At 38.3% G+C, this 25,723-nt stretch overlaps 1 protein-coding gene across 7 annotated transcripts in view; it reads right to left on the bottom strand.

The window, feature by feature from the left end:
* Positions 1 to 25,723, bottom strand: part of TENM3 (teneurin transmembrane protein 3) — a gene marked incomplete at both ends in the record, with an annotated part of 320,770 nt that overhangs the window by 153,872 nt on the left and 141,175 nt on the right. For 2 of the 7 annotated variants that reach the window (XM_081999411.1, XM_081999412.1), the window contains one exon: positions 19,509 to 19,718. The exons of the other annotated variants lie outside the window; for them this stretch is intronic. In XM_081999411.1, the coding sequence (XP_081855537.1) occupies positions 19,509 to 19,718 (210 nt within the window). The remainder of the gene's footprint in view (positions 1 to 19,508; positions 19,719 to 25,723) is intronic. 7 annotated transcript variants of the gene reach the window in all.

Raw genomic sequence — 25,723 nt, 5'->3', positions numbered from 1 at the left:
TCTAGAACCTTTTCCAACTGTACAGGAGTTCTCAAGAAGGAAAGGAGTAGTTTCTCTTCAAAATACCTACCCAGCTACCAGCCAGACCCCAATACACTGGAAGCGAAGACAGAAGAAGAAACTTGAGCCCTCAGCCCATGAAAGACAATGGATATACTTGTTCTGGAACCCATCTGGGTGTGGTTGCTGGCATGCAAAATGTCTCCCCTTGGCCAACAGACAACTACATGGGTGAGCTTGTCCTGGTTTTGACTAGCTCTGACAACAACCAGCGGGATCAGTCAGACTGGTAGGAAAGTAAATAAAAGGAAGGCACCTGTAATGACCCCGGACCCCACGCTTCATTCAAGCTCAGAGACCTGACATAGCTCTTCTTCATTGTTTATTTCCAGTAGGACCCTTGTAGGTTCTTTAAATAAATGCCAGTTGATTATGGTTTATCATGTCTCCAAAACATGGCGTTGCACAAAAACATCACATCTACCAGAGGCATTATTCCTGCTTTACCACTGTTGATATTGAATCCTCACCCAAACGTAGGTTGTGGGGGCACTACTGAATATTCTTCCTGCTATGAGAATACAGATGAAAATCGTTTGCTTGGGCCATCAAAATAAGTGACTCATATACTGAAGTGAGAGATGATGGTAGCTCTTCTCTAGCAAATCCCACAGAAGTAATTTGATGCCTGATGTGCTGCTGCTCAAGCCAGTGTGGTTTTCTGTAACAGTTACACGTACAGCTAATCTCGTGTCAGTTTTCACAGTCCCAGCTGGTCAACTCATCAGGTTCGTGTAAAATGGGATGTGTGAAACCCCCCACCTCCCTGCCACCATAAACTCTCAAGATATTCCAAATTGCATTTGTACTCGATACAGATCTTTGCTGAATATAGGCAAAGGTGTCAGATTTACTCCCCCTAGAGTTAGTGCTCAGGTGTCTAAATGGCCAGGTCTTTCGCCAATACCAGGAGCCTCCATGAGCTTTTTAATAGTTTCCTCTTCCTGATAAAACCAGAGGAATTCTGGTTACTGGTACAAATGCCATAAAAGTCAACCCCAGTTGGCATGCCTCTCTTCTAGACCAGAAACAACTTTCACTGAACAGAGAGATGTACTTTGAGTCTTCTTTTGATTTGTGCACACAGAACAAGAGAGAATGGCAGACCAGTTTCTATGTGGATGGGTTTCTCCCCACTTACAGGAAACAGCCTCACTGTCTATTACTTACTCGCTTAAGGCCATTTCATTAAGGACTGAGATTAACCATATCTGCCATTCTTTTGCTGTATTTACTTGTCTTTTTTGGTGGGGATGGGGAAACATGCGTACACAAAAATCATTACCAAGCAAATAAAAACTTATTGAAAAGAAAACCTCAAGAAAGAATATTCAAGAAAGCTACTAGGTTCAGTCTCACTGCTGTGACAGTAAGAAGGTCCCTCTTGACTCATGATTTCTTTTGCCCTTACACAGGAACACACTGAGGAGCATGTGGCTCTACGAAAGGCATCTAGTCTTACAGAACAGAAGAATAATTCATGTTGTCCTGGATATCTGCAGCACTGTTACAGCTCTTGGAATATGAATACTCTGCACGACACTCTAGGTATCTGTGCACATGCATACCAAATTACTGCTAATAAAAATATAAATATGTGTCATAAGAAGCGTATTTTAATATTACTTTATGAATATCTATTATACTTGTAACATGTCCTTGCTGTTTACTAGAACTCAAGTGAGAAGTTACTGTGTCTGGTGTTGCCTGTGATAATTTACTCATCCCTAGGGATAAGGGTGCTAAACTTTCTTCAAACCACTTATTCTTGGCACCAAAACTGAGCAATTACAGCTATGTCTCACACTTTGTCTTTTATGGATGTGGCACATTTACTACTTGCAAGAGGAAAATGACTCCTGCAATGATGTTTTAAAATCACTGAGTTCAGACAAAACTCAAAGTGCTAGCTATAAATGACAAACTTAAATTTGTATACAGCTCCTAGCTCTATAGCATGTAAGCACAAAAGCCCCAGGCAGAAAAGTATTCTTTTCTTGCTCCTTCTCTTAGCAGGACAGAGGTACTATGGAAATGTCAATCAACAGAGTTTGGAAAAGTTTCCACAAACATTTTGCTTTGGTACTAACAGCTACTGGGTATTGACCCAGAAGTTATTATTTAAAAGTCAATTGCAGATATGAGGTGCAATGAAAAGTTGCAATCTTCAGAACTACAAAAATAGCTAATGAGAGCTTGTTTTAGGCTTTTAACTTGTAAAATCATAGACCCAGCCCTGCATTGCACATGCCTACCACGTAAATGCAAACTTCACAGCAGCTTGGAAAAAGACCTCAAAACACTAAGAAAAATCCAAAACTTCAGTAACCAACTATGTGCACAAGTGTAGTTTGGAAACTGCTCTTCAGCTGCAAAATGACAATGTAACACTGAAAGCATAAAGCTGTCCAGTAAAATATATTCATTGCCTCAAATGAAGGATAATTACAAGTACCTTCCATAAATCTGAAAAGTAATGTAACAGAAAATAAATAGCCAATAAAATATGAACAATTTGGAAAAAAAATAATGCAAGCTATTACTTCTGAAATATAAAATTATTATCGGTCTCATTAATCAGTTCAGAGTGTTGTATTAATGAATGGAAATTACAACCTTGTAAGGTGTTTCTTTTACAAGGTAGTTTCTTGTACAGAGTCAATGTGTCTCTACATATTGAGTAAGAAAACAACAGCAGAAAATACCTATAATTAAAAAAAATTAAAGGGCTCTACAGATTTGAGGGATCATAATACTAAATATGAAACCCACTCTGGCTTTTCTTCTACATTTCTTTATGTGATTGATTGTAAATCTTAATATACCCTAGGTAATTCGCATTGTTCTGTTACACAGTATCTTACTGCACCATACATGCAATAATGACGTACTGAACATATGAGAAATACAATTGAGAAATTCCTAGACTGATCAACTGATAATATAATCACGAACAAAATTCTCATGAGCTTCTAAAATATGACAGGAGATGAAAAAAAGAGTAAGTTATTTTCCTTGTGCTTTAAGAAAAGCAACTTGAATATTCCCCTCTTGTTTTTTGGTTTTTTTTTTTGGAGAACTAATAGCCTCTAGGCAATGAAATCCCTTAAAAATGCAAACATCTGGGAAAGGAAAAAAGAAAGCACAATGGCAAATGTGTAGAGACAACCACTCAGACGTGTCAAAGATGTTTCGAATAGCATACAAGAGAATTAAAAACACTGAAGAAAGAATGGTGAAGGATGTTTTAAAAAAAAAAAAAAAAAAAAGAGAGAGAAAAAAGACTGACAAGGGAAGGACGAACGCACCCAAGAGGAACTTCTGCCCTAGGACATAAAAGCAGCAGCTATCCTGTTTTTGCAATTTGCTTCAAAGAGCAGTTCTGGGTTTTTTCTGACCACGTTCCAGGGTGCCTCAGAACTACACTGCCCATATTTTCTTTCCTTTAAAGTAGACTAGTTCCAATCGCACTACTAGAGCATTGGAAGAGATCCTGGGATCAGTTATCTGTCCCACAGACATTCATCTGCTCTGCATTACGATGCCACCTAATCCCCCCTGCCCACTCAAGCCCTTTGGAGACCACCAGCACAACCAGAGGGTGCTCTGCAGGACTGCCATGCTCCTGCTTGGAGGGTAGGCAGCTGAGGGCACTGTACGCCCCGGAGCACATGGGAAGGCACATCAGGCCAACTCAGATGCTGCTAAGTGACAACTTTGGCTGCGGAGAGCACAACTATTGAATTAGTTGCAGGGCAAAAATCAACTACTGAGCTTCCTCTGAGGAGATACAAAGCTCCTCCGCTGCAGAAGGACTCTCAGGTGTAATCTCACTTGCATGCAGTGTGGGAGTCACCAAGGCAGTGGTATGCATCTACACCTGGTGATTTTTTATAAAAGCTTCCATGCACTAGACAAAACGCTGTTTTTCCCAGAACATCTAAACTCTTTTTATCCATTGTCCATTAATTAATTATTCATCTCACAGGCAGGCACAAATGTGTCACTGCCACTGCAATCGTATCCTGATGCCACTCTAATATTATGATTCTTCCACTTATGCAAAAAGCAGTCTTTTACACACAGCGATGCTGTTGAAGTCCTACTTGCTGACTGCCTGTCACCTCTTGAACAAAAATACGTTCTCTAATGGGAGTACCTGAGCATGAAACGCTACAGAGAACGCAGTTCCTAAAACTGCTTTCAGTAATTCCTTTGTATCATTCACCTCTTCAGAGAAATCTGCAATTCCAAACCTGACTTTTGTCTGTTGAAAATCTGACTTTTAAAATATTATCTAATAACATTAATAAAATTCTGAGGGGGAAAAGAAAGATCCTTATTTCTAAAACATACTCATTTCTATACCAATCGTTAGCTTCAGCTACTTAAAATCCAGCTGTTTGCACACTACTGTGCATTACAAGCAGGAATATGAAACTGTATGAAGTGGAAATAAAAGAGACGGAAAAAGTGGTTGGGGAAAAGCACAAATCCAGATGTTAACTTTTGTACAGTGAGCATAAAGAGCCACTTGGTGTCAAACTTGCATATTAAAGACGGTGGCATTTCAGGTTAAGTGGAAGCATCTCTCTGAGAAGTCTGAAGTCAGCTACTCTATAGCGAAAGTGGTCACATTTCTACAAATTAGTGCCGTTACGGGTACCAACATCTCCTTCGTCTCTGCTTTTAATCCTCTTATAAGGATATTAAGGTATCCAGGAATATCTCAGTTCCCTGGGGCAGGACAAGGAGCCCAGCACCCAAAAGGTTAAGATTATCCTGCACTGTTAAAACCACCTGAGACTGATACTTCTCTGTATCTTTATCTCCCACTGTCCTCTCCGCAACTGCAAATTCCCCCTATAACCACAGCAGCCACCAAGAGAAAAGTCTGCTGGGTTTTTTTCATCAATTTTCATCCCTTCTAACTGCTTTCCTGCCGCAAGAGTGTAACAGGGATCAGAAGCAAGCAGCATGTTAGTTTTCATCCCCAATTATAAAAAGAACTAGACTTTTTATAAGCATTCATGTTTGTGTTTTTGCCAACCCTTCTACAGATGGCTGGAATATTCTCAGAAGAGAAAAGAAGGGTTAAAGAAAATTCTGGATAATGAGGGCTGTCATATGGATCAGAATAATAATTTTTTGTTTGTTTTGAAAAACATACATGCTGCATAGCATTCTATTCCTTTAATGTGAAGACACTAATACTAAAAAAGAAATACGACACGGTTATTTTAATTATGTAAAACTCTAACTGGCATTTATTGCATAGGGCTTCAGAGGGATAGAAGCATGGGATGGAAAGCTGATTTTTTCATTAAATAGCTGCCCCAAGGCAGATAACATTCTGAACAAAGCACCTTTTCATGAGACATACCTGTCCCATGGAGAGAACAACAAAGGGAATGAGGAAGGGGAGGTAGGAAGCTGAACAAGGAGAGAATGATATGAAAAGAGTCCATTAGAAAAGAGAAAAAAGGATAAAAGAGAAAGTAGGAAGTGGGATGGAGTAGCATGGTATGGTCTAATAAAGGTTAAATGACTTAATAAGAGAAAGAAGCCTTCAAAGGAGAAGGGGCAAAAATAGGGAAAGGAGGAAATTAAAAGAGCAAACTTAAAGGATGAGAAGGATTAAAACTAAGATGGAACAAGAGGAAAAAAAAAAAACCCAAAAAGCTCGCCAAAGAATGGGAAGGAAAAGGCAAAGACGTCACATCCATGCATACAGATGACTGCAGGGAGCAAAAGACTCGCGCCCATTTGCGCCTGTTGTATCGTATGTTTAACTATATGGCATTCCTCAGCATTTTTTAATGCTCCTTAAGCAGTCAAAAGATGAGTTATTGGGGATGGAGGTAAGGGCAGACGAATCCAGGACAATACCTTCTCATCTACACTTACCTCTTCCCTGCTTTGCCTCAAGGTGGCTGCTTGCAGTCAGGCTCAGAAAGAGCCTGGAAAGAACATCTCCCTGCCTATTCTTCCAAGATGAGGGGTGGTGTCAGAAAAAAACCCTGTCCCCTAATCAGTTGCATACATTCCTAGTGGAATAAGGGATTCATGCCTGCCTCTCCATAAGAGATCTGAACACTTGACAACACCAGAAATTGAGATGGGCTGGTGGATGAGCAGTCTCCATTATTCATTCATTTACTTTTCCACATGGGGGAACCACACTTACGATGCCTGCTGACACTCCACAGCAGTAATGTAGCAATGGAAACCATCATTCATACTACAGTAAACAATGAACACACCAAGAAAAAGAGATCTAATTCTTTAGTGCCCTCTGTGAATTCAAAATTAAGAGGCTTTGATACACCACCACTTGGCTTTGCTCATATCTTGTAGTCACTATCAACAGACAGACATGGCAAGCAGAAACTGCCTGCCCTCCAGAGGTTCAGATAGTGTAACAGAAACAGCTAACCTACAAAGCAGCGGCAGAGCTTTGCTCTGGGAAGCAAAAATCATGGCAAAGCAGCTGTCTGATACTTATGTCAGCAGAGAGCATGTTTTTGCGTGGTGGAAATACTGGACCTGCTACTGTTTTTTTCCCTTGCTACTCAACACCTCCCAACGAACCAAACAGAACTGGAACAGCACTGATGAGGCAGCAAAAGAGCACCAATTCCGGAGGTTCCCATACTTCGTAACTCTTAAGAGCTTTTCCCAAAGGCCTTCTACAGATGCCATTGAATTGTTCAAGTCTTTGTAACCATGGGAGTATACTTTTCACACTTCTTTAAATATGTTTTAAGTCCTGTTGTAATCACGGGAGTCCAGTAACAGGAACCAGAAACATAAGCATACAGTAACTACAATTTAATTCTGCCAGGATTTAAGCCTTTATTTGCACTTGTGTCAACTGAGAGTCACTAACCACCATCACTAAGATGAAAGGTTAGTGCATTGATTATAGACTATTTAGTATTAGACATTTCATTATTTCTGGATCAATGCCAGAGAAAAATTCTATACTACTAACCATATAAAAAAAAAAGCTAAAAATCTTTTAATCATTCTCTTGGAAGAAGAGAAGATTTTCTTTCTGCCTTCACATTTCTTTAGTGGAAGCAGCATCCTATCCATCACTCCAATATACATACATAAATACCGCCTAGTTTAAAATTCCAGGTGCAAAATTCATAGTCACTTTCTGCTCCTTCAAGATATGACAGAACAGATTATATCTGGGGAAGAACACCATACAAGAACATCAACATTGCTAAAGCATGCATGAAGGATATGGAAGATCCCCAGCACAGCACTAGTACTACAGGATACTTACTTCTAGAGATGTGTGGTTAAAATGCCTAAGTTTAAGCATCTTATTCTTTATTAGCTCGGATTTTAACTCTCTTAAGGAATTTTACACACACGAAAGGCGAAAAAAAAATAGTCTGGTCTGTTGTGGCCATGATTATAAAAAATCATTACATGGTAATGAAGCAAAGCTGCATCCAAAGTTCAAGACTGAATCAAAAGAACTTCCAGATAAATTTAACAGAAATTTTGATCTATCTGAGTATTACTAATGATAAAGCAGCTGGATAAACCTGGGCAGGCTGTACTGTTTTACTCGGCTATTATTCTGTTGGTGTTTCTCTACAACCCTAGCCATTTTAATGCCTAGCTAACAGTATAAATAACTGCAAGATGGGAGGGAAGAACTTCCCTTTCGGGCTCCAAACAATGCAAGTACACTAGCTGATTTCTCCACCCTGCCCAGGAATGTCCCTCAGGGCCTCCTGCCCCAGAAGGCTTGCAAAGCAGTTTATCCTAGAGGGCATTTTGGAAGCTAGAAAGGAGTTTTAAAAACATCTAATCCATCCTCCCTCTCTGCCTTCGGGTTTACTAGTTTAGGCACTCAGTAGGCAGAATTCACTACAATTAGGGGAGACAAGCAAGACTTTTAAATGGGAAACTAGATTAAAATAAGAAATAATCCAACTTGAGTGAGGAAGTGATCCATACGTGATGCTGCGGAGCATTCTGATGCCAATTATTTTGAGTTATTCATACAAAACTGTAAATAAACATAAAAATATTCCATACCACAAGCCACTGATTAAAGGCCTTGAGGAAACAGATCAGGAAGGGCATCTGAAGAAAAATACTGCAGTGAATTTTGAGAAATATACATTACAGGGCAAAAGTATCAACTTTATATTGTATCTCTTAAAAAATGCATCATAAAGACTCGAGAAAGAAGTATTATCTTTGAATTAGTGTGATAAATATGCCAAAAATGATGCATACCTGGAGACATGTAAGATCTGAAAGATTTGGAAATTGAAGCTTACAAGGGACCAATTATTGTTTCTATCGGTGGATACTTTTAATCTGAGCATTATTTTATATTCTGATGTCAAGAAGATTAAAATGGTGAAGTGCTTTCTAATTTTTGAGTACCACCAAAAATTACTTCTAAGTTAATTAATGAAAAACAGATCTTTGGACACTTATCACGCATTCATAATCACAGACAACTTCTTTACTAATACACCGCTGCTTTAAGAAACTGTATCTTTCAGCTTTTCCATTTTTATCGCCCCCATCTACAGCTCCTGCTGGCAAATCAGCAGCATGTCCGCAACAGGTGAGGAACATGAAGAGGTATACAAGAATTTCATGAAGTCTGTTGCTCCCACTATGCCATATACTTTTGGCTAGTAAAACCAGGTAAGTACTTAGCTCCAAAACCCTATGTTGTGCATCTCATCCCAGCAGCAATTACAGCAAGAGTCCAGCTGTAAAGACCTGATGAAGTTGCTGTGCAGATTCAAAGAATCAAAAGTGCAACTCATTAAGTGCTTCACTTGCTTTCTGAAGCATTTTCAATGCTGGTGGGCACAGAGAGCGGGGTGCAAGGTCACCCCTAACCTTGTCTTTTCACCGCTCAGCAGAGGACAAGCTACCAGAAACTAACCCAGAGACGCAAGAAATACCACAGACAGTATTTTAAACCTTTCCTGAACACACTGTAGGACACCGCTGAGGAGACAGAAGGAAGCATATGACAAAAACCCCTTGCGGTCTTTGGATGTAAGAATGAACAGAACAAGTCCCCTTACACCAAGTACTAGCACCAAAATCAAGGGAAAGCTTTACCCTTCTTTGAAGGTTTCTGAATGAACTGTAAGATTCCAAAACAGCAGCTGATGCTTTGTACTCAGTGATAGCCAAGTCAGCCTTCTGTATATTCAGCTATCACAACATATGGTTTTGTACACATAAATGCCATTATGTGTTGTTGGAATAGGTACTGCAGTGTTAAATTAAAGCTTTAAGACACGCCCATAACATAATTAAGAGAATATTTCATGTGGAGTCTCCAGGTTATGGCAATGATGAGATACTGATTACTGCAAAACTGAGCACATACAAAGATGAGTTGGACTGATGGCAGAATTTACAGTAACTGACTTCCTTTTAGTTTGCAAGTACCCTGCACTTACAGGATTTCCAAATCGAGGGGTTTTTTAATGATATCAAAGGATCCTGTTACATATACAGAACTGTTCTTTTACACTGTAACTTGCTGCTAACTGTTATGAAATTTATCTTCAAGAGAAGAATAACAATAAAGAGGCAAATTAATTCCGTTTTCTGTAACTGTAGCAGGGATACTAGTGTAAACATACGGAATTCCCATGGAGAGAATATTTTTAGTCTTTTGTAATAAATGATCAGCAACTTAGCAGACAGAAACATTCTTGCAAATTTTTTTTTTTTTCCCCTCCTGGCTCAGAGAATGTATCTTATACCTATAAATTCTAACGATTAAAATAATTCTACCAATTACTTTGCTACATTCCAGTATGCATAGTCAAGTATGTAATGCAATAAACTATGCCTGAATGGTTTGTTTACCCCACAGCAAATTACAAGGAAAACTCCTTCCCCTTAAAGGACTTGTCTCTCTGGAGTGCACAGGCTGGCAAAAAGCCAAGGGAAGCTGGTGCTTAAGCAACCAAGACTGAGCAGTGCCTGTGTGCATTGCAATCTCAGCCAACCGCAGTAAATGTTATTGGAGTTTTTGTGCTGTAAAATTGCTGCTTTCATGCCCACTGCATCTGACAATGGGAATCCTTGGCCTTGCATGGGGGGGAAGGCTGATGTGCCTTCTAGTCAGATCTCTGCATCCTTAGAAAGTAGGGTTACTACTCCTGTGTACTCCTAATGGGTTAGTGACAAAGAAATTCATGTCAATGCTACGTCCAGACACAGAAAGATACTAAATGGAGAAACCTTTTGTGTATGAGGTATAAGAGCAGAGAAATTATGCTTTCAGTGTAGTCGTTAGGTTTTAAAAATCATTCGTAGTATTTAAAAAGACAAGGGATGCTGAATTAAAGGTGCCAAGTGTTCAGCCTTTTACTTTTCAAAGCAACTTCAAGATAAGCTCTGTTCTCAGTCATCCAGTGCACACCTATTTACTTTTTGCTTAGTGACTCAAGCGCAAAATCCTCAGCATTTCGCCTATGAAAGACCGTGACAAACATCTGCCAGTAGAATTTGCGAGAGTCCTGCTTACTTCCAGTAAGCAGCATGCTTAAAGCACTAAAACATTGTCCTCCAGCTTACAGCTAGCCAGAACATAGTTCAAGTGGAAGCCAAAAGCCAGAATCAGAGTTTTTATTTTTGCCAGATGCTCTGATTTTTTTCTGCAGTGACTTTTCCAACGCTATAGAATAAAACATGTTGCAGCTGCATTACAATGACTTGACTCCTGTATTAACGCCCACTGAAAACTTCTATTTAATCGAACAGCAAACTAGCTTTCCTCTAAGTGCAGCATTAAACCCTAGCATGGTATCAGCAAATCTAATGAATAAATCAGGTATTTTATGTATTTGCACAGCTCTTTTTCTTCAACAGCAAATGAAGACTTAGTCCCAGCTAAAGAAAGAAACTTTTCCACAATCAATAGGACTGGATAGCACACAGTAGCCTTAATAAATACATAAATTTTGTACCAAATTGGTAGACGTTTGGTGCTCTCTGAAGCATCAGCTCCTTACAATGACCATGAGTACATAAAATAATTTTAATTCAGCAAAAGCAAACAAAAAATTAAATGACTGACCAAGCTTTCACAGTTGGGAAAAACACATGACTATTTTTTTTTTTCCTTTAGAAAAACGAACCCCAAACAAGAGCAGCCTAAAGATTAAGAAACAACAAGATTAAAAAAAAACACAACAAAAAAAATCAAGATTTTATCAAAACCTCACAACCTTCAACTCATTCTGTGTTTCTGGAAGAAATTTTGAATTCTCAAAGCTATTAAGGTTCAGTGAGCATTAAAGCTTATAAGAAGGGCTTGTAAATCTCTTAAGTTCAGGCTGTTGACACTCAGTGATGAACAAATGAGAGCATGTGGAAGATTTTCAGTCCTCTCTTCCTAAATAAAGCACTTAAAAGAAACAAATTTGTATTGTGGTACAGAGTTGAAAATATTAGACCTTTTCCCGAAATACAATCATGAAAAATCGTAAATAACAGAGTTTAATGTGATGATGCAAGACACTTGTGTCTGATCCTGATTCACACAAGTTATTTGCTGTGTGCTTGCACAGTGTTTGTAGCTCTGGAAGTCAGCCTTTGCAGTAGCTGAGTGAAGTCCTAAGCTTTGTAATTTATAATGAAAATAAACTCTCTGTGTGACTTTCTCCTTCGCCTTTTAACTTCTGTATTATAAATTAACTTCTATGATAAATTTGTTAGAGCCTACTTTTCCCCACAAGAGCAGTATATCCTCGTTCCTGATAGTGACTTCGGGGTTCTTCCATTAACGAACTGCCAACAGAATTTAAATTCAAGCTCCTTATCTTGCAATTAGGAGTGTCTGTCCTGTAATCAAGCTAGTCCAAGGAAACGATGGGTACACAAGCACTGGCAAGCAGGGAAGGGAGCATTTTTGACTCTCATGTTCATCTATACTGCCAGGTCACGTTTGTTCAGTTTAAGCAATCTGACATTTGGATACAGCTTTCTTCCTTTTATAAAAATATATTCTGCTTTTGTATTTCACTGTATTTCAGAATCAATTTATCGTCACAGATTTCTTAACTTGCATGATTTTTTGTAATTCGATTTTTGATGGGGAAGGGAGGAGGGGAGGAAATGTCTCTACATCAAATCATATCTGTAGTACGATACACAGTTGGCTGGTTGTCCCATCTGGCATGCATTCGGGTGTAAGATGGATAATTTGTCACTCTGAATCCTTTGATTTGTGAAGAGGCCGAAATCATCTTTGGAAAGATATTTTGCAGCTAATGATACAGGAGGTGTGGGGGAGACTGTTCTTTGAAGGCTACAAAGGCCACAATCTGAGGAGAAATAATTGGTCTTGGCTCTTCTATTAAGTAACAGAGATTGAAAACTACAAAAATCTTTAAGAGAAAAACTGACTTACAACAATCAGATATGAGAACTAATTGCCCACCACTTTGCAAAATTTGATTTTGGAGGGGTGAGAGTGAGATTGGGGAACTGTAATTTGCTCTTGGCAAACAGACTGAATGCTTAATTAAACCGAACAAATGTACATTTTTGTACATTAAGGGAACAATGTTGACAGAAGTTTGGCTTAAAAACCAAAGAAAGAGGATAAAAAGATGGATTCATGAAATGGAAATCATGTATCAAAAAGCGATCAAAAATAAATTGGCTAACATTCAAGGCACAGTTTCAAAGTTTTTAAAGCAACTATATTTGCCCCAAGCACGTGGAACAGATAAATTTGTCTATCTGTACCTAAAGGATATTGGCCTTCCTGCATTGTCTGATTTTTGACTGTAAGAGATAAAATGCTTTTGCAGCTACCACAGCAGCCTGCAAGTACTGCTACATAGTGGTTGAAATGTCAGAGTCTCCAGCCTCAGAAAAAAGTCAGCATGTATTTTTATAGCATAAACTTATTCCGTATTCACAGAAAGCTTGTGACATACCTCTATTGAGTATCACAGGTACTTTAAATCTATGGGTATCAAACATTTTTGCTTACGAAATATTTACATCAGCATGCACATGCCCAGAAGACAGTGGCAGTTTTCATTAAGAACAGGCAACTTTATTTTGTAACTTTGCAGGACATAAGACGGTTCAGCAAGTGGGAAGGGAAAGTGTCTGTTTTGCAAATGATTTACTGTGGAAGGTGTGGGTGATTTCAGAGTGAAGTCTGGGCTACAGGACAAATTGCAGTTTTCTGTTACATTTAAGCAGACAATGCACTGCAGCATGCACGCTGCTAACGAAACACACCACAGCTTAGTATGATAATCTCTGTTATAAACTATGAACTCATGTCTACCTGATTTGAAATGCATACAGGTATTACCACAAAAGCTCCATGACGTTACCTCAGTCCACCTTCTCCTAAGCGAATGTAGGTTTGTTGTCAGCAGTATGACTGACATTTTTCTTTATTTTAATTTCATGTTACAGAGTGACAGAGGTTCCGTCACTCCCCTTAGGATAGACTTAGATATCTTAATACAATTCACTGTTAACAGTTTTTCCTGATAATGTGCCTAATCTCTCCATTCCTTATTTTCATCCTATTGCTTTTAATTGTCTCTTTACATGGTATACAACATGCTCCGTTCCAGCTTGGGTTACTGGTTTCCCTTTGTCAGCACTTAATTAGTACTTAGGCTATGTACTGAGCTAAAGTTTTATTCTCTTATCTATTCCCATATATTAATACCTCTAACGTCTTAATTGTTTTCACCCAAATACAGCTGAACAGTAGAATAAATAGCAACAATTCTAGAAGCAATGAGATATTTTGACAGGAACTTTGAAAAAGCAAGAGGCTCAAATTCAAAACTTATGTTCCACTAATACTATGTCTATGATTCCCTCTTGCTGATGTATTTGTGTACCCAGCTCAGACTGTACTTGTCAGTCAGACCATGTTGCAGATTTATGGATGATTAAAATTCTGTATCGCTGTTTCTCCTCAGATTTTTCTTACATATTCTGCATCTCAGACCAGCTTACATTTTCCAGTTCTAATTTCACTTTATTAATTTCTGGCCATACAATTAATGATCTTTCCTCGTCCTTTTCTATTAACATTTTGTCCCCAGCTGGCACTCAGAACTCTCACCATTTAGTATCGTTTGGAAATTTTATTAGTGCCATTCTTACTCCTTCATCCATATAGCTAATGACAATGTTAAATAAAACCAAGACTATAGCATATCCCTGTGATGTTCTTCAACACAACTCCTCCTAGTTTGATCTATTATGCTTAATTTATTATCAGACTATTTCAAACCAAACGGGTCTGAATTCATTTTTCAAGCAACATATCCTGGGACCAGTGTCAGACCTGGAGACAAACTGTATGTACTGATACAACAATTACAAAACTCAATTTATCATGAATTATGAGATAAGAGATTAAAAAAATCTCATTCGACAATGTGTAGGACGACAATGAAAATAAGTTGTGTGGATATCCACAGAGTTTCCAGGGAATTTGGATGGACTGCCAGTTCTCAAAATGATGGAGAGAAAAAGCAGCAAATTTGCACTTCACCAAAAAAAGCCCAAACAGCTTTTAAGCTTTTGATCTTATGCCATCACATTTGTGTTTCCTTCTCCCTTAGCACTTATCTCCCCCCTCCTTTTGCTCCCCAATAATCAGAACTAAACTGCTGTTGATTACATGGCAGGTGACAGTCTGGCTGCTAAGTTCTAGTTCAGCAGCACATGCCATTTCTCTTGTGAAATAACTATGGCAAACCAGGGATGGAATAAGGGCGGGTAAATCTTTTGTAGGCACTAAAGCAGGACTGTCAGAAAGTTTCATAAGGTACTTCCAAGATGTTGGCTAGGACTGACTTAATTTGCCTTGGGTTTTTTCAATATTCACAGGTTATTTCTAACCTGCTCACAAGGCAGTGGGGTATGAAAGGGGAAATCACACTGTCCTCTTCCTACACTCACAGGAGCAAGAGCTGCAAAAGAGGAAAAGATGCCTTAGAGTCACTTGCCTCTTCCACTAACTCTTAACACACATCCCTGTGTGTACTTCCATTCACACTTCAATTTCATTTGCTTCTGGTGGGAAGGAAATGGCAGAAGTGAGAAGAGGAAACGGCAGATTGCTTAGTTATGGTGGTTATACATTAATTGAGGTATCTATGCAGAAAAATAAAACATGACAGTTGGAGGGAAAATCTGAAGTCTAAAAAACCCAAACAACCCCCTAACAAAATTTACACCTATGCTTTGTACATGTGTTGCATCTGGTCGTAATGGCTGCCAGACTTCAGCATTTGGCCTGTATTCTCTCAGGTGCTTGTACAAAAGCAGAAGGTTCTGACTTTGGCTTCCTGACACTGTGGCATGATAAAATAGTCATAATTTCTATATGACACATACTTTTCTATAACCTCTCCCATCAAATTCTAGTTGAGTCACCATGAACTCAAGTCCTCAAATTATGTTAATAGGAGAATTTTGCCACAGAACATTTGGTGTCCGTAGCGTGAGATGTCCTACAATGAGACCTCTGAATATGAGGAGTTCTTGTATGTTATCATTCAGCCAGCCTTATTACATTATTTTTTCTCTTTCACAAATTGAAATTCAGAGTTGTGCTCTGCATTTCCAAATTTCGTCTCCTTGCAGGAAAGCTTAGCTGCTGTGAAATACATCTTTCCCTATTTTGCATTTGATGGTTCTGCCATAATATTTCCAATTTAGGGGGTAAAAATCCTCAATCTGAATTTCTAATTCAGACTATTCATCTCCTTTGTCAGTGGTAAGCATTAACATTTAACTGTATCTTTTCTTCATAGTCTCTGCCTAATCTAAGAATTTAGCACTGTACTTCTCATCATAAATACACGTCTGTCTTGAAAGATAAGATACTACTAATTTCAGTAAATTCCCCTCCAAATTCTGACTAACCTGTAATTTTTGGTTGAAAAAGATAAAGAAGCTTATCAAAATGCTTAAATACAGACTTTACATGACTTCTATTGTTTATAAGCATACTTTATTACATAAAGAAACTCTCTACACCTCAGTCCCATTCAAGATTCCTCTCCTCTCAGCCCCTAGTTCATTCTCCCTCTTGCTTAAACAAGCATTCCTCTTCCCTGCAGACATATTCAGATGCCCCTGTTTCTTATAAACCCGTTCGCTCTTCTTTATAAAAAACAATAAAACTAGTACATTGTTCCAAAATCAGGAGACAAACAGGCTGACTGCAGGAACAGAGGCAGTATACCAAGCACACCTTGTTCCTCCGAACAAGGAGAATGAATTGGAGGTGTTATGTAAAGGAACATTGTTATGACTGATGGTCCTAAATTTTATCTCCTCCTGAATTTTACAACCTATTAGCACACTGCTTGTAGAGAAATGAAATTACTCTTAGCAAACTGTCCACAACAGTCCTCACTTGATCTGAATTTTTAAAGCTACCAGCAATGGAGACTTCCATGAAGACCTTTTCTTCTCATGTGATATCTCATTCTTCTCTCGATAACTGATTTTAGTAATTCTCATTTCTCTTTTAGCTATTTCCTCAAATGAAATCTAATTCCCATTGATTAACAAAACAAACTAATCAAACCCAAGGGCTTAGATTAATATCATTCTAAATACATAAACAGACGCTTTAAATTTTGATGGAGTTGATAAAATAAACTACACTGATCAAATGAACTCAAACTAAAGGAAAACAAACAGGTGTTTGCATATACTAAAGAGAGAGTAATTTCACTTGCTAATCACATGAAGTCAATATAACCGAAGACAGTCCAATAACATAATTATTTTTGGTCAGTACCTTTTTTTATCGTAAATGCTTCAAAAGTGATCCCCCATCCCCTGCCAATATGAACACTGGACAAAGTAATCCAGAAACTCGAGTTATTTTGTACCCATTAAAATTAGATAGCATGGAAAGCTTCTTTTGCATCTGGATGAATTAAAACCCAACCGGTAAAAAAACCTTTCTTCTGTGAAAGTGATACACATACTGTATTACTTATCATTTTAGCTGAAGAAAATACAATACGCAAATAAGACTGTACCAAAGGCCACGATTAAATGATATTTACTTTCTAGGGTAGATTTGGAGAGATCCACATATCGGTAAAAATGATACACAACAATGCAAATCATCGAGAAGATGACAGTTGTAGCTAACTTAGAAATTATTAGCTTAATTATCAAATTCTGCCCTTGCCTGTTTCACAAAGAACATATTTTTTCCCCATCAACAGGCCAACAGTGTAAGATTGGAGAAGCCAACCACAAGCAAATTTAGTAGATATTCCAAGCAATATTCATGTATGTACTGGATGAAAGCATCCTTTCTTCAAGCGATGCAAACCCTGACACTGCAGCTGACTGCAGGGATGGAAGCCTGCTACCAGAAGATGCGTGATCATCTTCCTGTCCAGCAGGAAAGCAAACAAACCCCACTTAAAATATGACAATCACAAACATAGTATCTGTGGTTAGCAAGTTGAAGCACTTCTAAAAACAAGTCTAATCTTGTGGAGAGAGAAAGATCATTAGCTGTATTATATGACCGCCAGCACTACTAGATTATGAGTGTACATCTATCATTCATTTAATTCTTTGACAGCGTGAAGCAGAAACTGCAAGCACTTCTATTGTACATACACACCGAAGGAGCAAATCTCAAGACATCTGCAGATAGAAGAGACAGGGGAGCACAGCAGGAAGAGAGGAGGGGGAAATGAACATGAACTTACAGAGTATACTGGGTTTCCTTCTGCTTAGCAAAAGTCTTACCAAGAACAACTCTCTCGACATACACCACGGTGTTAACTTCTGTCCTGCCTTTTATCAAAAACCTCTTTATTTTGTCCTGCTAAGAGGCCAAGACTTGACTTGCCATGGGACCAGCTGAAATTATTTTGGCTAGTCTGCGGTGAAAGGGGTTAAGGAACATTCTTCAAGGTTGCCAAACTCAGACTGGCAAGCAACTATTGAAAATTTCACAAGCAGCAAAATGCTAAAACCTAGAGTAACGATGAACACTTACTAGCTTCCTAAGAGGCACGGTGGTGTAAGGAGTTCACCCCAACTATTGAGAATTTTTAGCAGCTTTCTCTTGCTTTTGTATTTTTCATTTGTAGGAGGAGGACTGGTAGATACAGTAATCTAAATGTATTGACTTAGAGAACTAAATTAGGTTACCTTTTGGATAATGCATACATTTTCTAAACCGATTTCATATTCTTAGACATGAAGGAAAGGAGACATCTTCATAACATACCCTGATTATGACAGTGTCTTACCATTTGTTTGGAGTTCTTCACAGACTAAATACTGAGCAAGTTGAACATGCAAAAATGAAATTATCTTTGATAATTTTAAAGATCTTAATCCAAGCCCCTAACACAACAAAAAATAACTGCTCTTAGGAGATCGGTCTTTTAGACACAACACCAAAGTTGCACTCAAAGCTAGGAAGAGAAGCTCAAAGCTAGTGTGTTAGCTCTGCAAAATAATTCTGTCCAACCAACTGAAGCGCAATCTGTAGGAAAATATTTCTCCAAACCCCCTCTAGTGGTTCATCTGTAGGAGAGTTCTTTACAATCAAGAGACAGAACTGGTTCTTAGAAAATGAAAAGGCTTTCTCCAAGCTTTGCTGATCTACTGGGGAAGGGCTGTGAATGAACAAATTATTATTCCAGTCTGCCTACCGTGAGAAAATCCGTTCAATCATAAAACAAAAATGGAACCCTGTGGCTGATCTTTTTTCATGTTAAAAAAAAAAAAAGTAAAAATGTGTTTTCTTACAGCATGATGTATAAGTGGACACTAGTGTTTCAAGTACATGTCACTCCTGTTGGTTACTCATACTGGTTGGGAGGACAAGAAACACGGAAACGTACATCTCGGGAGCCACCCTTGCCTTCTCTCACCACACACCTCTCTTCCTATGGACCTCCTTCCTCAATCTCGAGTGCCCTATCCAGTAATGTAAAAATCCCATTCTCCTGCCCCAGGGAAGCTAAAGGAATGGCTGGAACCTGCTAAACTTAATGAGATAGTAAAAGATAACTTTTACGTTATTCTGGAACTAAACATTGTGACAGTTTAACCAACTTCAGCCTACCCTTTAAAAAGTACAACTAAAGACTAGTCACTTGCTACAAGTTACATTACATAATAAATCATTAATGGTTATTGCTTCATGTAAGTATTGCATTTTAAAGTAACTTGAACAAACATTTATATATTAGAAGTTACTTTCTACTTTTGCTTATCCTACAGTAAAGTAGAAACATAATTTGCGACATTTAAAGGAAAATCAGTTTAAAATACAAAGTCATTTTGGTATCTTTAATTTTTATTAGGCAATTTTGTAAGAGGATGGAAAATAAAAGGGTATTCAAACTATGGACAAAGTGTCCTCTTCTTACCATGACCTGGGACAGACACTGACACAGTACCGGTCTGTACTAGATATGAGCTGGCAGTATAGTCCTCATCTGTATCAGAGTCCTGAACTGGCTGGCTGGCATTATTACTTAATAACCACCTCTGGTTGTCATGGAGATTGGGTGATGGAGGAAGGGAGTGTAAATGTTCAGTAACTGATGGACTAGATGAGGAGGATGGCATGGGAGGACCTATGAAAAAAAATAAAAAAAATTTAAAATATGGGTCAAGACATCACATGAACAAAAAATAATTTATTTTTTGCATCACCAAAAGGCAAATAGTCTACTTCAAACAATAAAAAGAGATGACAAAGAAAATATGACAAGAGCATGTAATAAACTGGTTTAAGTGCTTTAGAAAACATAACACAATGCCATGACTTGCTACTTCAATGGACAGTGTCTATCGCTACCTGGAATTCCAATGTGTCTGCAACACAGAATGACAGAGGAACAGGTGCCAACTGAAATGAAACACTTGTTGTACAACCATTTGGAAAACACAGTGTTTTCTATTTTTCAAGCCTTTAAGCAGAACAAAAGTACTGAAATATATGACCAAACACAGGGCTGCTTCTTTCAGTGGGACACTCCTGACTAAAACCTACTTATGGAAAAAAATAATACAGATAAGCAAAGAAACAGGAGTAGTTTTCCAAGCTCACACCTACAGGGAAACTTGCAGCCCGATATTTCTCCATATGAGTTATTCTGACAGGAATTTTAATTTTTTAGCAGTGTTTCTCACACATATACTATTTAAAACCTATTCAAATGTTTCACCTGTCAAGCTTGAGTCCAAATTGTTTGAGAACATGCATACGCCATGACTACATCCCATTTCTACATCTTGAAAGTATCTTAAAGGCATCATGGAGGAAGACAGATTTAAATAAAGCTTTAGGGTATTGGAACAATGTATTTAGTCTTTCAATGAAACAATAATTAAACCCAGTAAGCAGCAGAGAAAGAGCTGCCTAATTTAGCCTGTGAATATATTGGTTCTTTATAATATTTAGTTAGCACAGATATCTCTGTGAGAGTAAGACTGCTCTTTTGAATAAAGCATTATGTTGCCTGTAGGTGGGGAATTGTACCAGAAAATGAAGTAGCTTTATTACACATCTTATGTTAAAAAAAACTAGATTAACCCATATGGATACCTTTCCTAACTATGAATCTAAATTTAAACTAAAGGAAATGACAGGTTTTTCCATCATGTAATGATTTGTTTTTATGGCACTCAGTAGTATAGTTATGCTGGAGAGGTGCAGCACCTCTCAATGTTATATTTAACACAATGAATCATATTGGCACCAATAGCTTGAATTACCTTCCCTCCATCCCCCTTGTACACTGCTAGAATCATGCCGATTTTAATTTTTTTTTCTTTCATATTCAGTTTATCCCATCACACAGTATCTTAAAGATCTCTAAAACACGTTGCTAAGTCCTAACCAACTGGTTTCCCTGGAAAGAAATCCATGACAGCCTCCCCACAAACTGTTTGCTTAGTTCTTTCACTTGTCATTGACCTCTTCTTGTAGTGAACAGCACAATACACAGTATTACCAATTTCAAGACTCAGGTTTGGTTCTGGAAGGAAAGTGAGCACTTACTACTATTACTAAAGTAACTCCTGTGTGAAACCCAAAGTTTATAGCCAGGGAAGTAACAAGGGTGGGGGAATGACATTTTACAGGGCTCAACTTGGGAATTTGGAAGTAGAGAGTGGGCACATTTTCAAGTTCAAGATAAAGTGCTTCAGTAACCTGGATTTGTGGTTTTTTCTTGATGGAGTATTTAATGCATTATTTATGATGTACCCAAACTGATTTAGATAGCCATTATATTTCATTTTTTTTAGTAATTCCAACAGTAGTTAACAGTGGGGTTTTTTTCCAAATAAATTTAGCTCTATGATTTTTATTTTTACCTTGGAACAAATCTCCTTTACTTGCTTTGGGCTTCTCTGACTAGAGCGGAGAGCTATAGTAATACCTTCCAGATGTACAGAGTCTGAAGCAAACCGGCACCTCAATAATACCTATGGAGCTCATGCACAACACTGTTCTCAATATGCTGCTTCTCTCCTCGATTTACGCTCATTAAATTTCACACACAACATAGCCTTCATTACACAAACTGTAATCATACAGAATATCCTGTTGCCTGAAAATGTGTTATGTCCAAGGTCTCTTAATTATTTTGCAAATATCCTCATTTATCCAAGTTTATTAATAGCCTCAGTGCTGTGTGGCTAGTTGACCCTGCACTGCACTGCCGAGCAGCCATCCGGAAGGAGCATCACTTGGATGCTCCGGCTTAACCAAGTTTCTCAGCTCAGAGAACACCGTGTCAGGCGGGGGCTGATGCGTGGGGCTATTCGCAAAGCTCCCACTACTGTGCTCAGTGGGAACAGATCTCTGCTACTGCAAAAATCAGTTGATTAGGGCTGTAATACCACCAGGAAATTATGCAACTTCGGTGATTCGATTTTTAGAAATAAACCGAATTCTGGCAGGCGGGTCTTTCTTGTCACTAAGTTACATGGTCTGCAGAGAAAAGGGAGCCAGTTATAACATGAGCCAATCCTTCTCAAGAGCCCTAGGCCAACCAGCTGGGACATGTACTTCTGTACAACTTCATCCAGCACTGGCAGATTTCTGCAGTGAGCTCCTCTTTGATTCCAAGTGAGAAGACAGATAGCTATCTATACTGCCATTTATAGAATAAGCTACATGTTAAGAAAAAAAAAAAAACACTTAACACACTAGAAAGAAGGATCACGATGTGCATATTCCTCTCCATTTTTTTTAAAACATGGAATGAAAGGCATTAAAAAAAGTACTATCTCTTACTGAAATCTTAACACACACACACACATTTATAATTCACAAAAATCATTAAGTATGACAAAAAACAATTATATTGATTATAACACTTTTTCCATACAGCTTGGAGGCACACAATGATGCAAAGAATAAGTCATTCTAAGGAAATCCACAAAAACACAAGTATTGATCCTCCCCGCCATCCCCTGCTTCTTTTGGTATACATCTACCACAACTTTCTGTTGCTCTGCTTTGCTTTCTTGTCTATGCTTTAAGAAAGCAAATGTTTTTACCGTGTGACTTTGATATATGATAGTAAGCTATTTTTCATGAGAAAGTGTACTGGACTTAAGAGCAGTTAAATCTTATCTTTTAGGTTAATTATGAGGATAAACACATTTTAGTTCGTTGGCATTTTCACAATCAAAAGTACATGACTTTCAATTATCTTTATGTACATCTGGAAAAATTATCTCACAGAAAAATGCCAAAAAGATTTGCAGCAAATATAGGCAAACTCCAGCAGGAACAGACTCAATATAACAATATGGGAAGATGTGAATAAATTTGCCAAGGAAATAATCCGAGTCCCCAAAGAAAGTAAAACCCAAAGAAAATTGGTTGTAAGAAGAACATTAACAAAGAAATACACCTGACCTAATAACGGATACATTAAATACATAGGTACAAGGTAATTATGTTAAAAAAATTGTACTGTTCTATGCAAAGATCAGCGCTGATCTAAAAGACAATATAAAATAAAAGTTGAAAGCAGGGCTGACGTCACATATGGAAAGGCTGAAAGGGACAAGTATGATAAGTGCATCCCATAAAAAGACAGCAAACAAACAATGGGGAGGACTGCCGTCCGTGGACTGGTAGTAATGGGAGGCACAGGGGCGCGTGGGACTTTCTGTATTCGTATTAAGGCTTAAGTAAGTCTCAGGCTGAGCCTCTGGCAATTGCAGCTGCCTAACACCGTGGGTACAAGCAGGGAAGCGAGGGGGGTTACTGCAGAGCGCCGGAAGGGCCGGGAGCAGTGCAGGGCAGAGCTGTGCCTTCCACCCCAGCGCCTCGGAACACTTCCACCCGGCCACAGCCCACCGCTTACAGGCGGGCACAGGTCGCCTACACCCTTTCCCTTCAACAGAAGCCATTAGCAGCACTTACGCTTCTTTATATCACATTATGAAGAACAAATCCAACAACTGCTCAGCTTTCATCTTTTATCTGCCATCACATGCTAGAGAAGCACTTTGCTGCAACACCAATGGGCACGTAGATGAATTACACCCTGCATCTTCACTAGATGTATTTTAGAGAAAACGGTATTGGACATTTTTGGAACATGGCATTTAGGAGGAAAGTAGGATGGAAGAGAAACAGTAGTAATGATCTCCTGCTGTTGCAGGGTGGGCGGGCTGGAACAGATGACCCAGAAAGTCTCAGCAGAGCCCTAAAATACATGCACTTACAAAAACTTCCCAACAGATTCAAACTCTTAAAACAGAGACATTTTGCTGGCAATATGACAACAAGAAGAAAGAAAAAAGCTTGTGTATTTTCTTTTGAAATTATAAATCTACATATTTTTAAGATTGTGTTTTAGTTCAGGAAAGTCCTTGTTGCTTCATGAATTTCTTTAACGCTGAACTTCTGTTCACATATCTGGATTAGCTCTCAAAAAACCTGGATTTATTGGTTCACATTGCATAAGATGTATTGCGAGTTACATATTTTGCAGAAGTAATTTCACTATAAAAATTTGAAGGGACATTATTTTCATCTCAATCAGGATGCATAAATCCTACACGTAACTCTTACATACAACTTCTGATGGCTGCTTAAGGCAATACAAGAGCAGACAGCTCTGTTTAGGCTGTTCAGCTATGGCAGAACAGTGCATTTTTTCTTTCACAGTCTTGGCAGCCCTTGTCACTGAGACCGAAGAAAAAAAATTCCTCTATCTGCATCTCAAAGACAGAGAGGGGAGTCTTATTTTTAAGTTAGTGGTAAAAAGTACTTACTGACTTCAATGTCAGTAAGAAAGTGCTATTAAATTACAAATTGGAAGGTAGGTAGCTCCTTCATTTACTTAAATTAATGGGATTTTTGCTGGTGACTTCATGGAAATGAAGATTTCACATTATTTTAAATGGCACTATTATGTCATATAAACCCAAGAACATACCACATACTGTAGAAAAATACGTTATACATGTAACGGCTCACTAACAGTAGCTATATATATCCATTCTGTACTTTGCTCCTCACAACAGGAAAAGACAGGTTGCTTTTTTTTAATGCAACAGTTAATGGGATTTTTTTAAAACTGGGATCAGACACGCAGTGGTTTGTGAAGGTCAGAAATAATGTGTCTTCTGGCTAAATTAATTAGAAACCAAAACACTTTCAAAAAGGCAGAAAGACACTATAGCCCTTCTGACTCAAGCTGAGATGAATCTTTGCAATCTGTTCTAGGACTTCCCAGCGTGCTGAAAGCTGTAACACGTTCTTCTTAAATCGGGCACATATACCCTCCTAACAAGTTTACTGATCACATCCCAAAGTTTCAATTTCCAATGTATCACATGTAGATCAACCCCCAAAAGTCCCCTAAAAAACCCCAAACCCCACACCTGGTATGTACAACCCTAAGCAATCAGATTTTGGACCTCTTCATCTCTGTGTATAACACAGTAAGTCAATAATAAGTGAGTTTTAATTGTAAACCCATTTTTTATTATGGACTCCCTGTATGCTCTCCAACCTGTATGACTTGGCATTGGCATTCATCTCTCTGCTGGATACTGCAGCCTTCTGCAGTCAACCTGCAGTGACAGTTATCTCTTAATTAAAACTCTACATGCAGATAGAACTACTGAAAAGTGTTGTGGCATAGCACACAAAGAACCATTATTTATAACCAAGACAGTTCCTTTTATCTACTTTTACCAGAGTCGACAACTGTAGCTAGTATGAAGATCTCCCCAAGGAAATACATGCCTAGACGGTCTTTCAAATATATACACACGCACATATACACATGTATAAATAAGACTGTATAAATTCATCTAAAGTGAAAAACACTCCAGTGAGGAGAACTACGTGCCAAGAATTCCTTCAAAAATAAATGCTTTCAAGTGCATAAAAACAATACTTGCAATTTACTGTAGGTTTCCCATTTAATTGTTTTTGTTTTCCTTTTTTTGTACACATAAGAGATAATGACCCTCTTACCACTGAACTGGGAAGTGTATTTTCCAAGTTTCAAATCCCTCTGAATGCTGATGAACTGTGACTACATCTCAGATGCAAATCTAAATACAAATGACATCTACCCTTCCTAGATTTCCTTGA

Source organism: Phaethon aethereus (assembly GCF_964289735.1).
Source record: "Phaethon aethereus genome assembly, chromosome: 4".
In the NCBI taxonomy this organism is placed as follows: Eukaryota; Metazoa; Chordata; class Aves; order Phaethontiformes; family Phaethontidae; genus Phaethon; species Phaethon aethereus.
The sequence above is the reverse complement of the archived record's forward strand: the minus strand, read 5'-3'. Positions and strand labels throughout refer to the sequence as shown.